At 49.5% G+C, this 20,090-nt stretch overlaps 1 protein-coding gene across 2 annotated transcripts in view; it reads right to left on the bottom strand.

Moving 5' to 3' along the window:
* SETD2 (SET domain containing 2, histone lysine methyltransferase) overlaps positions 1-20,040 on the bottom strand; it is a 51,058-nt gene extending 31,018 nt beyond the window's left edge. Inside the window, exons 1-4 of one of the 2 annotated variants that reach the window (XR_008839778.1) lie at positions 19,793-20,040; positions 9,392-9,407; positions 1,638-6,013; positions 591-722 (exon numbers count right to left, since the gene is read on the bottom strand). Coding sequence is in view for 1 of the 2 variants with exons in the window: in XM_056484017.1 (XP_056339992.1) it covers positions 591-722; positions 1,638-6,013; positions 9,392-9,407; positions 19,793-19,830 (4,562 nt within the window). In the remaining variant the exon portion in view is untranslated. The remainder of the gene's footprint in view (positions 1-590; positions 723-1,637; positions 6,014-9,391; positions 9,408-19,792) is intronic. The other variant, XM_056484017.1, reaches the window with a different exon arrangement.
* Between the last annotated feature and the right edge of the window lie 50 nt (positions 20,041-20,090).

Below are 20,090 nucleotides of genomic sequence, written 5' to 3'. Positions count from 1 at the left end.
CTTATCTCCTGGCACACATTATCTGCTCATGGGCCATCTTTAAACCAGCTGGGCAATCATCTTTATCTTCCCACAGCCCATCCTCCCTCCAGGAGATATCTCCTGTTCATGGCCACTGAGTCCCAGGGCATGGCTGATAAAATTCCATCATCCCATGGGAGATGCTCCAGCCAGGGGAGGAGCCAAGCCTTTCCTACCCAGATAAAAACTGACATTTTGGACACCAAGGAACCTTCTTTCCACTGGATCCCAGAGGAAAACCAGACCTTTCCACATCATCCCTGGAGCTTCAGAGGAAACTGCACCTTCTCCAGGAGCACTGCTCCAGCTGAACCACATCTGCCCCTGCAGGAGGATGCAGCCACCATTGAATGGGACTGTGCCAACACCCTGACTGACTGACGGGTGTCAGCTTGGATTCTGACTCTGGCAGGGTTGGGATTGTTCTGTGTAATACTGCATTTCTATTTTAATTTTCCTAGTAAAGAACTGTTATTCCTAATTCCCACATTTCAAAGAGAAGTTCCTGCCTTTATTGGCAGATACCCTGCTGTCCTGGACAGGTATCTCCAGGCAGCCCCTGGACTCACCACTCGATCATGAGCAGGCGGTTGAGGCAATCCTCTCCACACGCCACCTCCCCCTGCGCCCGCTCCTCCTTGGACAGGGGGGGACACTCACACAGCATCCGCTTGATGTCCCGGTGGGATTTGTTCTTCTTCCTGGGGAAACCAAGGCATGGAAGTACAGGTGAGACAGCAGCCAGCTGGGGAAATTCCTCCTCAATGCTTATCAGTGGGTTTTGGAAAAAACGGAAAATAAATTTCTCGACAAGCCTAGGATAATCACTGGGAGAGACAGGAATAACCAAGGACACTCGGTGATGACTTTGTGATGATAAAAGATTTCTTAAAGAGAATTCCCAGGATATTTAGCTGTTTCTCCTTACTCCTCCCTGTCTATGTTTATTTGGACATCCATATTTTAATAAGGCAAATTGGAGGGTTTGGTTACTTCAGTCTCTGCTTTGCTGTCAAGTCAGAGGATGAAAAAGAGGAGAAAAATCAGAGTTAGAGGAAAAGCAGAGCATCCACTAATTCATATTTTAGCTTCCATGAAGGATTTGGGGAATGCTCTGGAGCATGGATACCAACAAGGCAAAAAAAATCCCTAAGAAAAAAAAAACAAGTTATGGGCATTAGATCTAAAAAAGCTTTATTTATGATAAACAAAACATGGAAGTAACCAAAAGCTTTGGAAAAGCACCTTGCTTGTCCAAAAGCTTTCCCACACCCAGAGAGAATTCCCTGTGCCAACAGAAAGGGAGCGAGTCGGCATCTGGGGACATTAAACAGGATCTGGTAAAGCTATAAAAAAATATATAAATTAATCAACCTTTCCCTGTGATCCTCCCATTTTCCAACTCTTCTCAGCACTTAGGACTGTCTGGGCCAAACTGGGGGATTCTCTTCAGCTGGAGTGGCTTTGCCAAATGTGGGGAATGCAACATCCCTGCCCCTCCCTCCAAAGGATGCTACCATATGTTCAACCATAAAAACCCAAACCACCTGGAACCAAATGCAAGTCAAATCCCAAACTTGCTCAGGGAATTAAAACAAGGATCAAGCAGCAGTTACCTCTCTGTCAAGTAGACGTTCTCCTCGATGAGGTCGAAGTAACAGGGCATCTTCCCCTGCTTGGCAAACTCCTTCCAGCGCTGGGGGTCCCTGAAGTCATCCATGATGCACAACCTGCCCACCATGGAGGAATCCTGGGGCGCTGGCTCCACCTGCTCCCCCTCCAGCTTCCCCTTCCTCTTCTCCCCGGAGTCGCCGTCGCTCTCCGAGTCGCTCTCCAACTCCGGCCGCCTTTTTTTTGGTGGGCCTCGTTCCTTCACCTCGTTTTTCTCCAAAGTTTTCACCTCCTCCTTCTTCTCCCCGCCCGGCACCGGCTCCTTGGTGGAATTGCTGCTGATCTCGTGTGCCTGCACCGAGCCCTTTTCCTTCTGCCCGGGCATCTGGGATTTCCCAGAGGGGCTGGGAAAGCTGGGCTTGCACTCCTCATCCCAATGTTCATCCTCTTCAAACTCCTCGTGGTCTTCGGTGAGGGAATCCGGCACCTGCCCCTGGATGCGTTCGTAGCTCACCACGGAGGCTCTGCTGCCTGCCCTGGCATCCCAGTAACCGTTGCCTTGCCAGTAGCTCTGGGAGCTGGGATAGGCTCCCGAGCCCGGCTGGTAAACGTAGCCTGAGTACACCCCAAAGCTGCTGTCCGGCTGCTGGTAGGTGCTGCTGGGCTTCTCCGACTGGGAGAACTCCCAGCCCACAGCACCCACCTCCCCCGGGGCACGGAATCCATCCAGCCTGGAGCAGTCTCCCAGGCCGGACTGGTTCAGCCCGCCCTGCCCTTGCCGACTGTCAGGCTTGGAAGAGCCCATCTGGTGTCGGGATGTGTCGGTGCTTTCCAGACTCTCCGGGACACAGAGGGGCTGCTCCTCCATGGGCCTTCCCACGGCCACCACGTCCGGCAGCACCGTCCTCTCCTCTGTGCCGGATTTGCCGTGGGAATCGGCCGCCAGGTCCGCCTGGCTCGTGCTGTCCACGCCGTCGCTCTGGGCCTGGCACGGATCCGCCCGCAGCTCCTCCGCCTCCTTCCTGCTCAGCTCCGTGGAGGTCGCCAGACTCTTCTCCATCCCTCTGGGAGAGCACCTGCTCTCCACCTGGGCACCACCTTTACTCCCTGTGTTTTCTGACCTCTCCTCATAGTAGGGCCTGCTGGGCTCAGGGCGCTCATCGTCCCAGTGGTCGGAGAAGCGCCGGCTGCTCCGGGAGGAGCCCGGGCTGTTCTCCTCCATGGCTATGGTGGAGTTCTTGGGAACCACCACAACCGACTGGAGCTTCTTCCGTGGCGTCCCATCATCAGAATCCGAGTCCTCCGTGTCACTGTCCTCACTGCCCCCCTCGCTGTCGCTGTCCCCCATGTCGGAATAATCGTCGTGGCCGGCGGGAATGAATTCCGAGGCGTTGCCGCTGCTGTCGCACGTCGGGGCTTGGGTCACCATCTCCGTGTCCTCTGCAGTGATGATGACATCAGAGGAGGGATACAAAGCGTCTGGAAAAGCTGAGGCCACCAAGGGCTCGTTTCCCTCATCCCTCTCAGCCGATACACCGGGACACTGAACCCTCGGCTCATCCAGCTCAGCTCCCTCGGTGGAAGCAGCACTTTCTTCCACGGCCCCTCTGACACGGTGCTCCAGCGGCACTTCTGAATAATAGGAATGTTCATTCTGGAACGATGCCTTGCCTTTTGCTGAGCCAAGATCAACGTGCTGAGCATCCAACTCCAGCATCTCTTCGGCTTCCGATTCCTGGCACACACCCGGTGGGGGCACGTCCCATTTGGAAGAGACGCTTTCCTCCGGCACGGGATGATCCGACTGGAGCCTCTGGGAACAGCCATCCTGGGAGGAATCCCTGCTCGAGCTTTCCACTGCCAGGCTGATTCTATGGGAAGGATGGCCGTGCTCATCCTCCCCGGCACATCTGGAATGGGAATCCTCCGTGCTCTCGTAACCGCACGTCACCGTCTGCGGCTCCACCTGCACGTCCAGGAAAGTCTCAGATGTCACTTTCAAATCCGTGGGCTCCGCTTCGATTTCCACTTCTGAGTGGTACAAACCAGGGGTGGCATCATCAGAAATGAAGCAAAAAACGGGTTCTTTGGTTTTGTCACACGGAGTCACCTCCTCATCCAATTTCTTAAGGACAGTTTTAGTGGGATCTACATTCACATCAGGGAGAGGGGCGGCTTCCTCCGGCTGCTGCTGTGGCTCCGGAGCCTCCGCTTCCTGGAACAGGCTGTTGCACTCGCTGGACTGGAGCCGGGACTCATCCAGCTCTTGCTCCTGGGACACATCCGTGCTCTCAAACCCATTGGATGGCAATGGATATGACAGGCTTGTCTCGATGGCAGGGGACGCTTCCGACCGACCCGGGCCGTGGTCGGAGGGCGCAGCGACATCCTCTGCTTTGGAGGCACTGGAAGCTGCCAGACGCCCATCCTGACCCTCCGGGGAGCCGTTCACGCTCGATTCCGTGGGGAAACACGCCCTTAAGGGTTCGTGCTTTGCCTTTAAGAACGTTTCTTGCTCCTTAACACTGTCGTGGCCTTCATTTGCTGCAAGTTCCTCGGATTTTGAGTTCGCCAAACCCGCCTTGGACTCGTCAGCCTTCGGCAAAGCAGGAGAATCGTTGAACTGATTTAACGGAGAAAGTGTCTTTTCCCTTTCCAACTTTTTCACACTGGACACCCTGATCTCATTGTTCTTTACACAAGAGGTCTCTAAATCTAGAGAATTAGACTTGGACTTGATTTCTTCGATCGATTCTGTACAACAGAAAGAACTCTTAAATTTATCAGGCTTTGGTGTGGGGGCCTTGGAAGGGGTGGATTTATAGCGGGAGGAATTCACATTACTGTCGGGCTTGGAATGGGATGTCCCCTTCCGATAGCCCAGTTCATCGAGGGGAGAGCACCTTTTGGATACTTCACTTTCGGAAGTCCTTTTGGAATCTCGATCAGCTTTCGAAGACGACCTCCCTCGCCTGTCCACGTCGGCGTGAGACGATTCCACTTTGCTGTCCCTGTCCGACTTGGAGTAAGAGGACCTCGAGTCTCTGTAGGAGGAGGAGGAGTGGGAGGACGTACGCCTGGAGTCGCTGGACCTGCTGGAATGTGTCCTCCTGTACTCATCCTCCGAGTCCGAGCTCTCCCGCGCCCGGCTGTCCGCGTACGACCGGGAATACCGCGACCGCTCCCGGTACGGGGAGCTCCGGTGGTACCGGCGGTCCGAGTCGTAGTAATGCGAGCGCTCCGACCTGGAGTAGGAGGAGCTGGTTCGGGAGCTGCGGTCGGAGCGGGAACGGGAATGAGACCGGCTTCGCCTCCTGTCTCTGTCCGAGCGGGAGCGGGAGGACGAGTACCGCGAGTCTCTGTCCGATTTGGAATAGCTCGAGTACTTCTCATCCCTGTCCGACCTGGAGCGCGACGAGGACTTGCCCGCGTCATCGCCCCGGAGGGACGTGGAGCTCCGTCTGGCATCTCTCTCCTTTTCCGTGCTGGAAATCTTCTGCTCATGCGACCGCTGGCTGGAGGAGGTCCTCACGGAATCCTCGTCGGACTCGGAGCCTTGCAGCGCGCCGTCCGACTGGGAGAACTTCCTCTTGGCCCCCTGCCTCCGGGAGCACGCGGCAGCACCCTTGGAGCCGTCGGAAACCTCATCCTCCTTCCCAATATGGGAATCTTCCTTCGGCGGGGTGATCTCCGTCTGCTCGGGCGCGGTTTGAGCCACGCGCTCCTCCGAGCCGCGCGACGCCGGATCCTGTTTGGCGTCCGGCTCCGATGCCTCCCTGGGCAGGGCGTGGCTCGGCTCCCTCGGCACCGGGGCTTCGGCTTCGCCGGGCGGCGACAGCAGCAGCGCCGGCATCGGCGTCACCGGCAGGGCCGCGGCTCCGGGAACCGGCACCGGTGACGCCGGCGGTGGTGGCGGCGGTGGCGGCGGGGGAGGCGGCGGCGTGGGGGGGAAATCCACGGCCAAGGCCACCGGTTCCGTTACCGGTGCCGCCGGAGCCGCGGGCGGCTTTGCCGTGACGTTCAATAAATGTTTTTTAAAATGAATCTTCCCCAGTTCTACCTTCGGTTTTGGAGGCGAAGATTCCTCGGCTGAACCGGCGGCATCCCCCAGGTCCAGTTTATTTTTGGGGTTAAAATCAGTGGGAAGGGGAACCGCTGGAGGGGTGGGAGTTTCATTTTGTTTCTCGTTTCCCAGAGCAGTCAGGAATCGATTGGGTAAAGTTTTCTTGGTTAAACTAAAGCTGAAAGACACTTTTTGTCTTCCCTGCTCCTCAAGGTTAACCTTGGTTTTGGTGCCTTTGGGCAAAAAGCGGCTCGAGGCGACGCCTTTGAACACAGGGCCTTTGATAAAACCAGCTCTCGGCACCGTTTCAGGTTTGCCCTGCAGAAGAAAAAGAAGATGCAGTTGGAGGAATTGGATTTTGAGGGGTTTGAACTCAGCTCTGCAGCGTTTTCTTTCACCTGGTGAATTTTTCATGAAGATAAAAGAGAAATGCATACCCTGGGTCTGTCTTCATTGCCCGGCTCTGTCCTGAAAAAATCAATCCCTCAGACTTCTTCAGCTTGAAGCTAAGACTCCTCTGAGGTTTGGGCTGAGGCTTTTTATCTCACTTATTAATGACCAAGCTCAAATTCCTTTTATCATTTAATTCTTATTTTTTAAAAAAGAGAGGTCAGCTTACAAAGTTAATTGAGGGCAAAACTGGTTTTTTATGCTGTTTCCGTGGTCCCAGGCTACAAAAGACCCTGAGTTTTAAGTTTAAAGTGCATTTGTTTTCATGTGACTCTACCTGGATGCAGCTTTCCAGTGCAGGAGAAGGCTCCAGGGAGAGCTCAGAGCTCCTTCCAGGATCTGAAGGGGCTCCAGGAAAGCTGGAGAGGGACTGGGATGGAGGGACAGGACACAGGGAATGGCTTCCCACTGCCAGAGGGCAGGGCTGGATGGGATCTTGGGATGGAATTCCTGGCTGGGATGGAATTCCCAGAGAATCTGTGGCTGCCCCTGGATCCCTAGCAGTGCCCAAGGCCAGGCTGGATGGGGCTTGGAGCAGCCTGGGACAGTGGGAGGTGTCCCTGCCATGGGGGGTGGCACTGGGGTGATCCTGAAGGTCCCTCCCACCTAAACCATTCTGGGATTGTGGAATTTGGTTCCAGCATAAATCAGACCAACAACAATTACAGAAGGAATTTACACCCCATCCTTTCCCACCCCCCACCAACAGCCTTCTCCTGGTCATTACTCATTCCTGCAAGTTCCCAGGCTGAGCAGAGCAGCACTAATTAACAGCTCCCCAGGAATTCCCATCAGGAGCCAGTGGTGGGCGATGACTCCGTCACCTCTGGATCACCCGACTGCTCCAAGCTCCGTGTCCTTCCCACCAGGAGGTTCTGCCTCTGGTTCTGCCCTCCTGCCCAGGAGCTCACTCAGCACCTTCCAAGCCCAAACCCAGGAACTTTCAGAGCACACAGCACCCTATATTCACCCATTTGGGCATTTCTCCCTCTGTTTTAAATCTTACAGCTCATCTGTGTCCCAGGAATAAAATCCTGGAGAAGATCAAGTGGGAAAAGGGCTTTGTTGTCAACAGTCCCTATCTCCAAAAATCCAAATTGCATCAGAATCACAGAATTCTGGAATGGTTTGGGTTAAAGGGACTCTCAGGATTATCCCAATCCACCCCTGCCATGGGCAGGGACACCTTCCACTACCCCAGGCTGCTCCAAGTGTCCAACCCGGCCTTGGACACTTCCAGGGATCCAGGGGCAGCCACAGCTTCTCAGGGAACTCCATTTTGTGTGTTCACCCTAATTCCAGTGGAAAGAGTCGTATCCAAAATGTCCAGAGCCGGGTTTTGCAGCTGTGGCTGTGCCATGAGCACATTTCTGGCAGGAGCAGCAGTTTCCTGCAGCCCCCTGTGAATTATTAAGGATTTTGTTATCCTTTAACTCATGGAAAACAACGTGAAGCTGCCCAGGCTCAAGGAACTGCAGTAAATGATTAAATGAGACATTGGTGGATTGGAAATCCTGGATTTTTTACCCCTGGCACATCACATATCTCCAAAAATCCTCTTTTCCAACACTTTGGGGGTTTCATTGTGAGCATCTTTTAATGGTCTAGCCACGACTCATCCTGGTGACCCACTCTGGATCTGCAGCAGCAAATTCCCTTCACTGTGGAAAATCTGGGAGCAAAACCTAGAAGTATTTCTTTGAAATCCATATTTTTTATGAGGAGACATTTCAGGGACAATTTTAAAGGAGTTTCATGGCTAAAAGAGCACCCAAAACATTGATTTTGGAAAAAAAGGAGCATCTCCAGCTCTGAAATGGGCTCCTCTCACCACAACTCACAACCATCTCCACACAGTCCTGCTGAAAATGACATCCCTGTTTTCCACACAATCCACACGTCAAAAGTGATCCTGGGAATAATCCACAAGTTTTTATCAATTAATTGATGGAAGAATGAAGGGCAAAGTGAACACTACTGAGACCACCCTCCTGTAGGAGCTCAGCCTCCTGAAGTGTGAGGGAAGAGAATTTTGGGGGATTCCTGGATCAATTATTATCCTTACAACCAGAAATTCCCACTTTTTTTTACTCCAACATGGGACAACAGAAGCAAGCAGGTTCCTCTCCAACCTGAAGGATGTCCACAGATGTGAATCCAAATTCTTATCAGGGATTGGATTCTTTAATCATACTAATTATAAATAATAAATCAATTAATGTACAGTTAAAAATATTGGAAATTCCAGAAATCAGCATTTCAGAGTTTTCCTTCTTGCTACAACTTTGGTGCCATTATTATAAATGTCAACGTTTTGATCAAAGTGCTTCTAATTTCAAGCACAACAGCTTTGAAATAATGGGAATAATCCACCTTTTCCCAAATATGGGATCTGCAGACAAAAAAAGAGCTGCCCCATTTCTATTCCTCCCCTTCCCACAGCCCACTCAGCAGAGCTGCCACATTCCAGGATATTTCCCCTCATCTGTTCACCCTTCCAGGGATTTTTTCCTTAAATACCAGCAATTTGAACAAAACACAATTTCCAGAATTTGAAACACACTCTACAGGTAACTGGGTAAATGTAATAGGTGGTAATTCCTGGGAAAGCTCTGCAAGAGAAGAGGAATTCTCCTTCCTCTCATGTTTTACAGAAAGGGAACATTTCCCAAAATGGAAAGAAAAAGCACATTCAAAATGATTAACAGCTCTCATTCCAAAGCCAGGAGATTAAAATCTATCCCAGGCCTCCAAGTTTTCTCTTTTCCCAATAAATTCATTGAGTCACAGGCAGCAAAACTCATTATTTTTACAAATTAAGTCTTTAAATAATCACCATCAACCCACACCAAGCTGTGCCACCACCACTCATGTGCTTGTGACAAAAGTGATACTGGAATTACTGCCCTTCCTTCCCAAATTTAATGGGAATTACTGCCCTTCCTTCCCAAATTTAATGGGAATTATCATCCCTCCTTCCCAAATTTAATGGGAATTACTGCCCTTCCTTCCCAAATTTAATGGGAATTATCACCCCTCCTTCCCAAATTTAATGAGATTATTGCTCCTTTTCCCAAATTTAATGGGAATTACTCCACCCCTTCCCAAATTTAACCAGAGGAATTCCACAAAAACATCCATTTGTTTTATCCAGCCACTCAGTGGCTCTGGATTCATGGAATGTCTCAAACCAACCCAGCTGGGCTCACAGGAGATGCAGGAATGATGGAATTGCTTTTTACTCACCTCATTTTCTTCTTCTCTATTGCAATCCAGCCAGGGAAACATGGAAAAAAAAAAAACAGGAAAAGAAGGTGTGAATACCAGGTAGGAACAAGAAATGCAAGCCTGGACATCTGGGTTTGGAATGGGATAGATTTGGGACACAGAGTGAGGGAAACACCAACAGCACCTGGACACAAACCCAGCTCTGAGGGGGCACAGCACAGCTGGGAGGCCCCAAAATTCCCTGGAAAATCCCACATGGATCAGGACAGAGCAAACCTTTTTGGAGAGAATTGCTGGCTTGGTGCTGTCTCCAGTTATTCCAACATGTTACAGGAATAAAACCTTCAAAAAATGTGACCAAAAAAGGTGGATTTGGGATTCTTTCCACTTGAATTCTTTCCTGAATAACTGAAAGTTTCTGCCTCTCATTGATAGAAATTAAAGTTATTAATGAAGGTCTGGCTGCTGTGCATCTGCCCTGGCTTTTTGCATAATTAATCCCTATTTTGGCAGCTTGAAAATGAATTAATTAGGATCATTCTCCATGCTGAGCCAACAGGAAAGTTGGGTTTTCCCAATTTTCCACTCTTCTCAAGTTCTTTGCTCTGATCCCACAGTGAAGACATTTCTCCTCAGGGAAGGAACAGAAACACAATTCCCTCTCCTTGCTTTGCTCAATTCCCTGGAAAGTGCCAGGGAATTTCCTGGCCCTACCAACACACTCCAGGCAAGGCATCAACACTTCACCCATCCCTCTGTCATGGATCTACAGAGATCCCAAAATCCCTCTCCAGCTCCACAGCACAGCTCAGAGCTGGAATTCTCCTACATTTCATCAGCTTTTCAAAGATTTCCCACAGAAAACATCAGAGATTCCACCTCAAGCATCAGCTCAATGAGAAATATCCAATTCTGGAAGAAAAAAGTCAAAATTTTCATTTTGGAGCAACCCAGACGTGGTGATGGAACAAGAACCACCCACGTTCCCACTGAAACCATCAGCAGCTGGGAACTGGGTGCAAAGGGAAGTGCTGGGAAGAACTTTCCCCTCAGGAATATTCTCCTGCCCTTCCAAAGGCTCCCATCCAAGTGATCCAGCTTAATAAAGATTATAAATTATTCCCAGAGCAGCACCAAGGGGGTTTGATTCCATCCAGGAGATCCAAGCTGGGATCTGGATGGGATTTAATGGGGCCAGGCAAACCAGGAATTCCAAATCCCACAAATTCAGGAGCACTCTGAGACTGGAATTAAGGCCTAAAAGGAGCTTTCAATTTCAGGATCACCAAAAGAGGAGTTTGAGACTTTCAGGAAGAGTCACGTGGTTTGGGTTTGAGGTTTTGTGGGGTCAACACTCAACAAAAACCTTGCATTTGATGATTTAAGGGTCTTTCCCAACCTCAGGAAGACTTTCCAGACTTCCTAATGAGATGCAGCAGAGAATTACAACCACCAGGTGGAAGCCTGAGGGGTCTAAGCAAAAATAAATCTATTTATATACAAAAATCCATCTTTAATCAGCTGTATATTGGGAGAGAGGTAATTAAAATTTGTGTTTATAATTAATGACAAGGAGAAAAGAGAGTCAGGATCCTTCAAATCCCAGAAAAATCCTGCAGGAAAAAGAGAGGAAAGAGGTGATCTCCATCCCTGGAGGTGCTCAAGGTTAGGTTGGGTGGGAATTGAAGAAACCTGGGATAGTGGAAGGTGGGACAGGATGATCCCATTCCAACCCAAACCTTTTGGGATTCTGGGATTCCATCAATTAAAATAAAAAGTGTTGACCCTCCTCAAAGTAGTTATGGATTCCATTTCCTTCCCAGCCTTTTCCTTCTCCCCAAATTAAAAAAAAAAAAAAAAAAAATTAAAGAAATAAAATAAAAATAGAATTCCAAAATTAGGGAAGGAGCTGCTGTTCCCTCAGGAACCTTGTGCCAAATTCCTCCCACGCTGAGATGAAATTACATAAAAATCCCCCTGCTCCAAGCTCAGGATCCATCCCAACACATAACCCAGGGCTTTTCCAGCAATTTTCCAGCTCCACAGGTTTGGAGAAATTCCCTCAGCTGCACCTTGCTCCCTGCAGGCACCAAAAATCAAAGTGGGATGAAAAAATGAACCTGGAATTCCTGCAATTTTTGTGGCTCCTTCCTAGGAAAGTCAGGAGAAAAGAGTTGGTAAATCCCAAAATAAAACTGAACACCCTGAGAAGTGCTGAAGAAATTTTTAAAATAACCTAAAAAACCACAAAATCAACCAAAGAACAAAAAAATAACCCCACCACCAGGAAGCTTCACCACCTTTGATCTGTTTCCAGCAGCTTGGTGGGTTAAATTTATTAACAACAAAAAATAAAGCACCAATTAAATTCCAAGAAAAGCTTTTTTAAGACTACAGAACCACATTTATATCAAGATTCTTTACATGGGTCACATTTCTATCAATTTTTTTTTTTTATGGACCCACATTTCAACCAAAATTATTTATTTGAGGCCACATTTCAACCAAAATTCCTTGTATGGAGCCACACTTTGACCAAACTTTTTAATATTTAAACTTTATCAGCTTCTCTCCTGATGGAAACATCCCAGTTTTGTCATGGGAATGGTGATAAAAGTAAAAATTTATTTTAATTCCAGAGTTCAGCAGCTCCAGCATTTCTTGGTGCTTCAACAGGTTGAGCTGAAGGAGATTTTTCTCTTTTTTAAGTGCAACCCACACATAATTGGAATTTTATCCTGGTTTTCCTTATGTAAAAGGAGCCTAAAAAATACCCTCAAGCTTCTAAAGTCTAAAAGACAAAACTTTAGGAGCTTCATCTCCCCTAAATCCCGAGTTTTTATTCTTTTCTTCCCTTTAAAAGAGGAAAATCTGGAAGCCAGGAGCTTTTCTTCTCTAAGTATCAGCAGCCTAACAGCCCTGGGAGCTGAAAAGGCCCATTCCCAGCAGGAATTCAGCTCAGGAATTCACAGGGATCCATCTGAAAGCCACCTCCATGTCCAAAGAAAGGGAACCAAATGCAAAAAGCTCAGCTCAGGAAATTGGGAATTAACCTGTTTTGTTTAGGCTGGGTTAGCTGGAATTCCATGGAGCATCACCCTCATCCACACCAGGGCTAAGGAAACAAACCAAACCAACACCTCAAGTGGAAATCTGGAATTCCAACAGGACCCTGAAGCCCAACAGGAATTCTCCAGGTGGGTTTTACCATTTTTCCTGGGTGCTGATGGAGAGCTGCATCCATGGGTTTCTGCTGGGAATGCAATTCCCTGGGAGCTGGGGAGGAAATTCCCTCCCTGCTGCTCTCATTCATAGAATCCCAAATTTCCAGAATGGATCTAAATCTCATCCCATTCCCAGCCTTGCCATTAGATTTATTTTTTTTTCACCTTCCACTGTTCCAGGTTGTTCCCAGCCCTTGGACACTTCCAGAGATGGAACATCCACAGTTTCTCTTGGAAAATTTCTCCAGTGCCTCATTCCCTCACACCCAGAATTCCTTCCACATATCTATCCCAAATTTCCCCCTTAATTTCCACCCTCCAGACTGAAGAATTTGCTGGGACACCCCCAGGCCTTTGCTATTCCATTTATGAATCCCTAACATGGGATAAAAAACAAGGACAAAAGTGCAGCTGTCCCTGTGCTTCATGGAATATTAATGGAATATTGGGAGGAATTCCTGGGAAGTCTTTCCTGCAGAGCACTGGGCTTTTAATATCCCAAGGTGTCCCTGGCTCCCAAAAACATCACACTGCAAATGGAGAATGGATAAGCAGGAAGAGTTGGGAAGGTAACAGGAAATCCTGCCCCTTCCCAAAAAAAAAACAAGGAGAGTGGAAAGGAAAAAGAACTCATATGAGGAAGGAAAATCGCTGGAAAAAATCTGATTTAACCAGGAGGTGGAATCCAAGCTGAGCTCCCTGCAAAATGAGGTCAAGGTACCTGTGCTGCAGCACATCCCCAAATCCAGCTCTTCTGCTTCCCAAAATCTCAATTTCCTGGTTCAAACAAAATTCCCACTGAGGGTTTGGAGCTGGAAGTTTGGAGCAAGGGAAGTGACACCATTTCTCCTGTGCTGGAATAGGAAAAACAGGGAGGACTGGATATTCCAGGAAAAGGAGGAGATAAATATATTGAAAATAAGAATTTATTTATAAATCCTTTCATTTATAAAAAAAGAGGAGTGGATGAGTGACTTCATTTATTAATTATTCCTTAATTTCTCTGTTATAATTCTAGGATTTTAGAGAAGTCAAGATATGCTCCAGGAAAAAGATCCAGTAAAGAAAAAAAATATCCAGTTTTTCTGCTCCTTCCCCCAGCTGCCTGAGAATTCCCAAACTCCCCCAAAATCCTGATTTTCCCTTTTCTGCTCAGGGCATACCTAAGGAAGAAATTCCACTTGAAATTCTGTCAGGAATCAGGAAAAGCAAAGATGGGAAATGGGTTCACAGGGAGGGAGAGGATGAGGATGGAAGGGTGAGGATGAGGATGGGGGTGGAAGTGGGATGGGACCCAAAATAGAGGCACAAATCCCCACTGGAATTCCAAGCATGGCTCTTGGAAAATTTTCCCCTCCTCCTCCTCCTCCTCTGGGAGCAGGGAAGAAAATTCCAGCAGCATCTTCCCATAAATCACAACCATGGGATCATTTCCCAGGTAACCCCTGCCTCAAATCCCCCCTTGGGCACAAAGAGCCACCCAAGGAAAACTCCCACAGGGAAAAGGGAATTTGCTGCATTTTCCCAACTTAAATCCCAAAATCCAGGCACATCCCTGAGTCCATCCAGGGTGCAGAGGGAGGGATGAGCCTGGATCCACAGCCAAATGCAGTTCAGCAGCTCCAGGATGGTTTCCCAGGGATCTCCCCCTGTGGAACACCATGGGTGGGAATTGCACTGAGAACCCCAAAACCCACATTAAAACCCAGCTGTACAAAGAACCCCCAAATCCACTTTAAATCCAAAATTCCATGGAAATTTTGGACACAGGTTGGGGCATTGCTGGGTCAGAGCAGCCAAAGGCATCATTTCACTCTGCATTTCCCCCCCTCACTAAAAAATTCCTAATTCAAATTAAAACTGTCCTAAAGCCAAGGTTAGTCCAGGCTTAAAGCTCAGACTCTGTTCCACCATCAAAACATTTCCCCTACCAGCACAAAGCCACCTCCAGCACTGAAAATGTAGGAATTAGTGGGAATAGTAGGGGAAAAAACCCCAATTTTTATCATTTTTCTCAAATCCCAAAATTATCTGTGCCCAGAGAAAGTTCTTCTGTTTAAGTTGCTTTCTTTTTTTTAAGTTGCTCTTTGTAAATTCTTCAACTTAACTTAAAATAAGTTTGAGCAGGAAAAGGATTTCAGAAGGAAGTCCTGGAAATTTGAGGAATTTAGGAATTTTAAAATAATAAAAATAATCATCAGAAAAATCCCAGTTTACTTACAATTGTTGCTACTCATTCCCAAGGATGAGGATTCATTTCTAGGGATTGGGATTCATTCCCAGGCCCTGGATGTGCAGAGGATCCACCTGAGCTGAGCAAACAATTTGGGATTTGTGCTAAAAATCTCCTGGGAGCAGCAAAGCAAAGCCCCTCCCTCAAAGGGGGAGGGTTTGGGAATGGCCCCCAGGATCCAGCACTCCCAGCTCTCCGGGGAAAATCAGGGATTTCCAGCCCCCATCACCTCCCTGACCCCAAATCCCCACCCCGGGGGATTTTCCATGAATGGGGCAGCAAATTCCAACCCGGATCTTAAGGAGCCTGAATGACATCACCCCCCCACCAGGCACTGCACGGCACCTTTGTCTCCCAAAATGCTTGGAAAAGAAGGAATTCTGGCTTTGGGACACAGATGGATCTGTGGTACCCATTCCCAACACCCCCCCCAAAAAAAAAGCAATCCTGTCCCTTCCATCCGAAAATTCACACTGAGGTAAAACCATGAAATTTCAGTGCAACTCCAAATATTCCCAAAATTCACCAGCTCAAAGCCCCAAATATCCCATTCTCAGTCCAAACTCATCCCAAATTTATCAATCATAAGGTGACCCTAAAATCCCATTTCCAAGGGCAGCAGCTGCAACCTGCAACCCAAAAAAAAATAAAACAGAAGGTTGCAAGGCTGGCCCTGGCTGAGCTCAGAGTCACTCCTTTGACAGAAATAAATAGAAGTAAATAGAAATAAATAGAAATTCTCCACGGATTTATTTCTTACCTAATTATAGCTGAAGTTTAATGTCCTGGGATTTTGCCCAGCAGGAGCAGGGACACCTTGGGAATTGCTCTCAATTCCACAGGAGAGAATAAATCCCTTTCATGCTCCTTTACAGCAGAAATTTGCCATAAAATTCCAAACTGGGAATGGGTTGTGGAGACAAACAACAAGAACCAGTTTTTTCCTGTTGGATTTCCACACTGCAAAAAGCTGGAATTATAATTTATATTTCCTGCTACCTGGGAATGACACACTTTGGATTTCCAGCTGGAAAACTTCAGCTGCTGCATTTCAAACAGGAATGGAATAATGGAATTACAGAGATGCTGGGGAAGCTGTAAAATCTTGGAGCAATCCAGAGGGAATCCACTGGAAATGGGGCTCCACAAGAGCTCCAGCTCCTTCCTGATCCAGCCTCGTGCCTCTTCCTCACATCAGTAATTTGGGAGGAAATTTTAACTCTTGGTTCAAACTCTCCTGAATTTTAGGTTCACCTCTAGGGTGGATCCCAAAAAGCTGAAGCTCACAGGAGAGGTGCAGTTGCAGGGATGGAGATTTTTTTTTTTTAGGGAAGTTTACCTCCAAAAAGTCAGGAAAAATCAAGGAAAAAAAAATAATCTGTTCTACTAACACTCCATCAACCAGAGCCACACTTGGACATTCTCAAGACTTTTCCTCAAGGAGTTCTAAAATTCTGGAAGAAAAAAATGCCCATAAAAAACAGGTGTTTATAAATCCTCTCTTGACTTCTAAATATCCAAACAAATCCTATTTCCAATTCCATCAGCAGATCTGGGAACAGGCTGCCCTGAGGAGCTCCAGCCACCCCATTACTGGAAATATCCCAGGACAGAATCCCAAATTCCCCATTCAGGCTCCCACAGCCAAACACAGAAAGTGAATTTTCCTTCAATAATCCAACTTTCCAGACACATTAAAGCTGGAAAACCCATGAACACGTTCAGGCAGCGAGAGTCAAATTTCTCCCTTTCCTCTCCCCATCCCACAGCCTGTGGGACCATCATTAATGCCCTTAATAAAGGGGAGGAGAATTCCAAGGGAAATGCAGGTGGAAAACTCAGCCTTTCCCTCCCCTCAGCATCTCCAATCCCAGGTGGATTGGAACATGCTCCAGGATCTAAATGTGGGTGTTTAACCACTGCACATTTGCCAGGAGCTTGTGCTGAGGGATCCAACCTTATGGATGGTTTTCCTTAGGGAAAGGCAGAAAATAGAATCCAGATTGCCAGAAAAAAAAATCCAGTCCCAAAGTGACACCAACAGGGAACAGCCTGGGAGATTCTACAGCTCCAAGGAACATTAAAAAAAAAAAAAAAAAAAAAAAAAAACAACTTTGGGAATAGCCACAACCAAAAACCTGGAGTTCCAGACTGTCTGAATCCGTATTGGGTCACATTAACAAAACCAACAGAATGTTCCATACTCTGATCCTAAATCCCAACCCTCCACATCACCCAGCAAGCCCCACCAGGATCACCAGGATGGCTGGAAATGCATCTTCCCCCAAAAAGGAGCTGAATTCCTGTTGGGTGGGTCTCCAGAAGCAGATGAATAAATGTAGTTTCCATTATGACAGAAGGACATGAGGAAAATAAATCCTTAGAGTCTCAACTCTGTCCTGTCACTGTAGTGTTGCTGGTCCAAGAGGTTCCTGCACTCTCAGGATGGGGACAATCTTGGAATCTTCTTCCAGGAAAGCTCCAAGAGATGGAAGTGGCTGCTGCTCACAGCAGGATGCAAATATCCATCCATGTCCATCAGGAACAGCTTGTCCAGAGAAGCTGTGGCAGCCTCTGGATCTCTGGAAGTGTCCAAGGCCAGGCTGGATGGGGCTTGGAGCACCCTGGGGTGACACTGGATGAGCTCTGAGGTCTCTTCCAACCCAAACCAGTCTGAGATTCTAAGCAGCTCCATGGAGAAGCTCCATGTGGGATGTGGTAGCAGCTCCAAGCTCTGGGAATTGGGTTGGCCCAAATTTAAGCATCCAAAGAGTCAAGGAGACCTGGTTCTGCTGGATACTGAAGCTCCCAGGAATCTGAGTTCTGGCTGACAAGTGGACATGAAGAGTAAACCACGAGGTACAAGTGAGCCAGAGTTCCTTTCCTACAGGAAAATTCCAGTCAAAGCCATCAGCACAGACATGTCATAGCTCAGCTCCCAGCTCAGCATCCACCTTCTCTGGCCAGCCTGGAGCTCCAGCTCAGCAGCATCCCTGGAAGTGTCCAAGGCCAGGCTGGATGGGCTTGGGGCAGCCTGGGACAGTGGAAGGTGTCCCTGCCCATGGCAGGAGTGGAAGGAGATGATCCTCAGGGCCCCTTCCCACCCAAACCATCCAGTGAATAATTCCCAGAAAAGTAAGGCTGAGCCTGAGGATTCACCAGGCTCTGATCAACCTCTCCAAGCAGCACAATCCCAACTTTCTGAGCTCCAAAAGCAACTCATCCCAAAAAACCAACCCTGCACATCCCTCCTCATCCCACCCCACGGCAGGTACGGAATGGGGGAAGCCACAATTTCAATTGTGGTTTCAATTCCACTCTCCCCAGAAAACCCAAACAGATCCTCAAATGCTCCTAACAACCTTCAGCCAATTATCCCAAACAATCCTTTTCTCCAGGTAAAAGTTCTGTGATGGGAAAATCACATCCAAACAAAGGCACGCCACTAACGAACCGACTCGGAGGGAACGCCGGGATTCCAGGTGGGGATGGGGAAACAACAACCCTAAAAAAACCAGGACACATCCCAAAAACTTCCTGAGTCCCAACACAAAACCCCAAAATCGGAGAAATTAATCCAAAATTCCATTAAAAAGTTGTTAGAGGAGCTACTCCAGCTCCTTTCAACAGCCCAGGTTGGCACCACTGGACATTTTCAGACAACAAACAGTGACATGAGACAACCTGAACAACTTTTGGACACCAAATTCCAAGTGCCAGACCAATCCTGGGCACGAGAGTCCTTCTACAAGCTCCAAACAACAAAAGTAAAACACCTGAATTAGCCTAAAAGTTTTGGGATGAACAAGAGAGTCCTTTGGACCCAGAGGGTCTCCAGGAAGGGATCATCCCACCAGGGTTAAGCTGAAGTAAACCAGGATTTATTCCCATCCCGGGAGCCACATCTGGCAAAACACAACCTGGATTCCAAATGAAATCCTCCATTCCTCACTAATTTTAGAAGGCTCAGCCACCAGCACCGTTTCAGCTGCAACAAGGGGAAGCTGTTCCTCTGCTGCTCCAGGTGGGCCCGGGCAGAACTCACTCAAAAAAGGTTTGCTCTGTTGTCCCTGCTCAAAAAAAACACCATTTGTAGTTTTGCCTCCAATCCGGCCATCACTCGGGGGTTGCTCCGTGCCAGATGTCTGCTCCTTCCACCCCAGAGCTGGCAAAGTTTACAGAGCCCCTGAATCCTTCCAAGGAAGTCTAAAAATGTAAAAATAGCGTTGAGAACCAGCGGGAAACGGGTGGGGGGGGGGAGAAACCCGGCAGGGACGGAGTGACTTCTCAGGAGAGGCGATAAAGCCGGAGGCCCTGGCGGGATCAAGGGGTGGGTTGGTGAAATTCCCCATCCAGAGGAGAAGCAGAGTTCCCGGCCATTAGGCTGCTCCCCCTTCCCTGGCTCCTTCCTCCTGGCAGAAAATGGGGTCAGGGCAGGGGCCGCCCGGGGGGAGAGAATTCCGAGGGTAAAAGCAAGACGAGGCTGGGTAACTAAGAAAAACAGCATTAATAACAACAATAATAATAATAAAGAAGGTAGTGAAAAATGGCCCCGCGGGGAGGCCGGGACACGTCCACACGCTCCGCCCGGCTCCCCCCGCGCACCCCCGGGCAGGGACGGGACAGGGAAGGGGACACGGGCAGGGACAGGGGGGACACAGCCCCCGAGCCGACCCGCCACCCCCGGCGCGGCCGCTCCCGCCGCCCGCCCCGCGCTCCCTGCCCGCCCTCCCCGCGCCCGCCCCGGCCGCGGCCATCACGCAAGGCCGGGGATGCGCGGCCTACCCCGGACCGGCGGGAGGACGGAGGGAAGGGGAAGGACGGCGGGACAGGGAAAGGGAAGGGGCAAAGGAACGGGACTGGGAAGGAGAACGGGAAGGGGAAAGGGAAAAGGGCAGCGGCCCGGCTGCCGGCGGTCGCGCGGTGCCGGCGGGCCCGAGGCCGCGGAGGGCCCGCGCTTACTCCGGCGTGGGGTGCTCCGGGTCGTAGAAATCCCCCATGGTGGGTGGGCGGGCGCGGGGCTCCGCAAGTGCCCCCTGGCCGGGGAGGCCCCGCTCGCCCCGTCGGGGCTCCTCACATGGTCCGGCGGGGCCCCCCCGCCACCCGCGCCCAGCCCGGCCCGGCCCCGCCGCGATCCGCCCCGGCCGCCGGCTCCTCCTCCCGCGGCACCGCGCAGCGCCGGGAGCCCTCCGGGAGCGGCCGCCGAGCGCCGGGACTCGCCGGCATGGGGCCCGGGATGTGGCGCGGCCCCGCCGGGGTT

Source organism: Oenanthe melanoleuca, chromosome 2 (genome assembly GCF_029582105.1).
Source record: "Oenanthe melanoleuca isolate GR-GAL-2019-014 chromosome 2, OMel1.0, whole genome shotgun sequence".
Lineage (NCBI taxonomy): Eukaryota > Metazoa > Chordata > Aves > Passeriformes > Muscicapidae > Oenanthe > Oenanthe melanoleuca.
The sequence above is the reverse complement of the archived record's forward strand: the minus strand, read 5'-3'. Positions and strand labels throughout refer to the sequence as shown.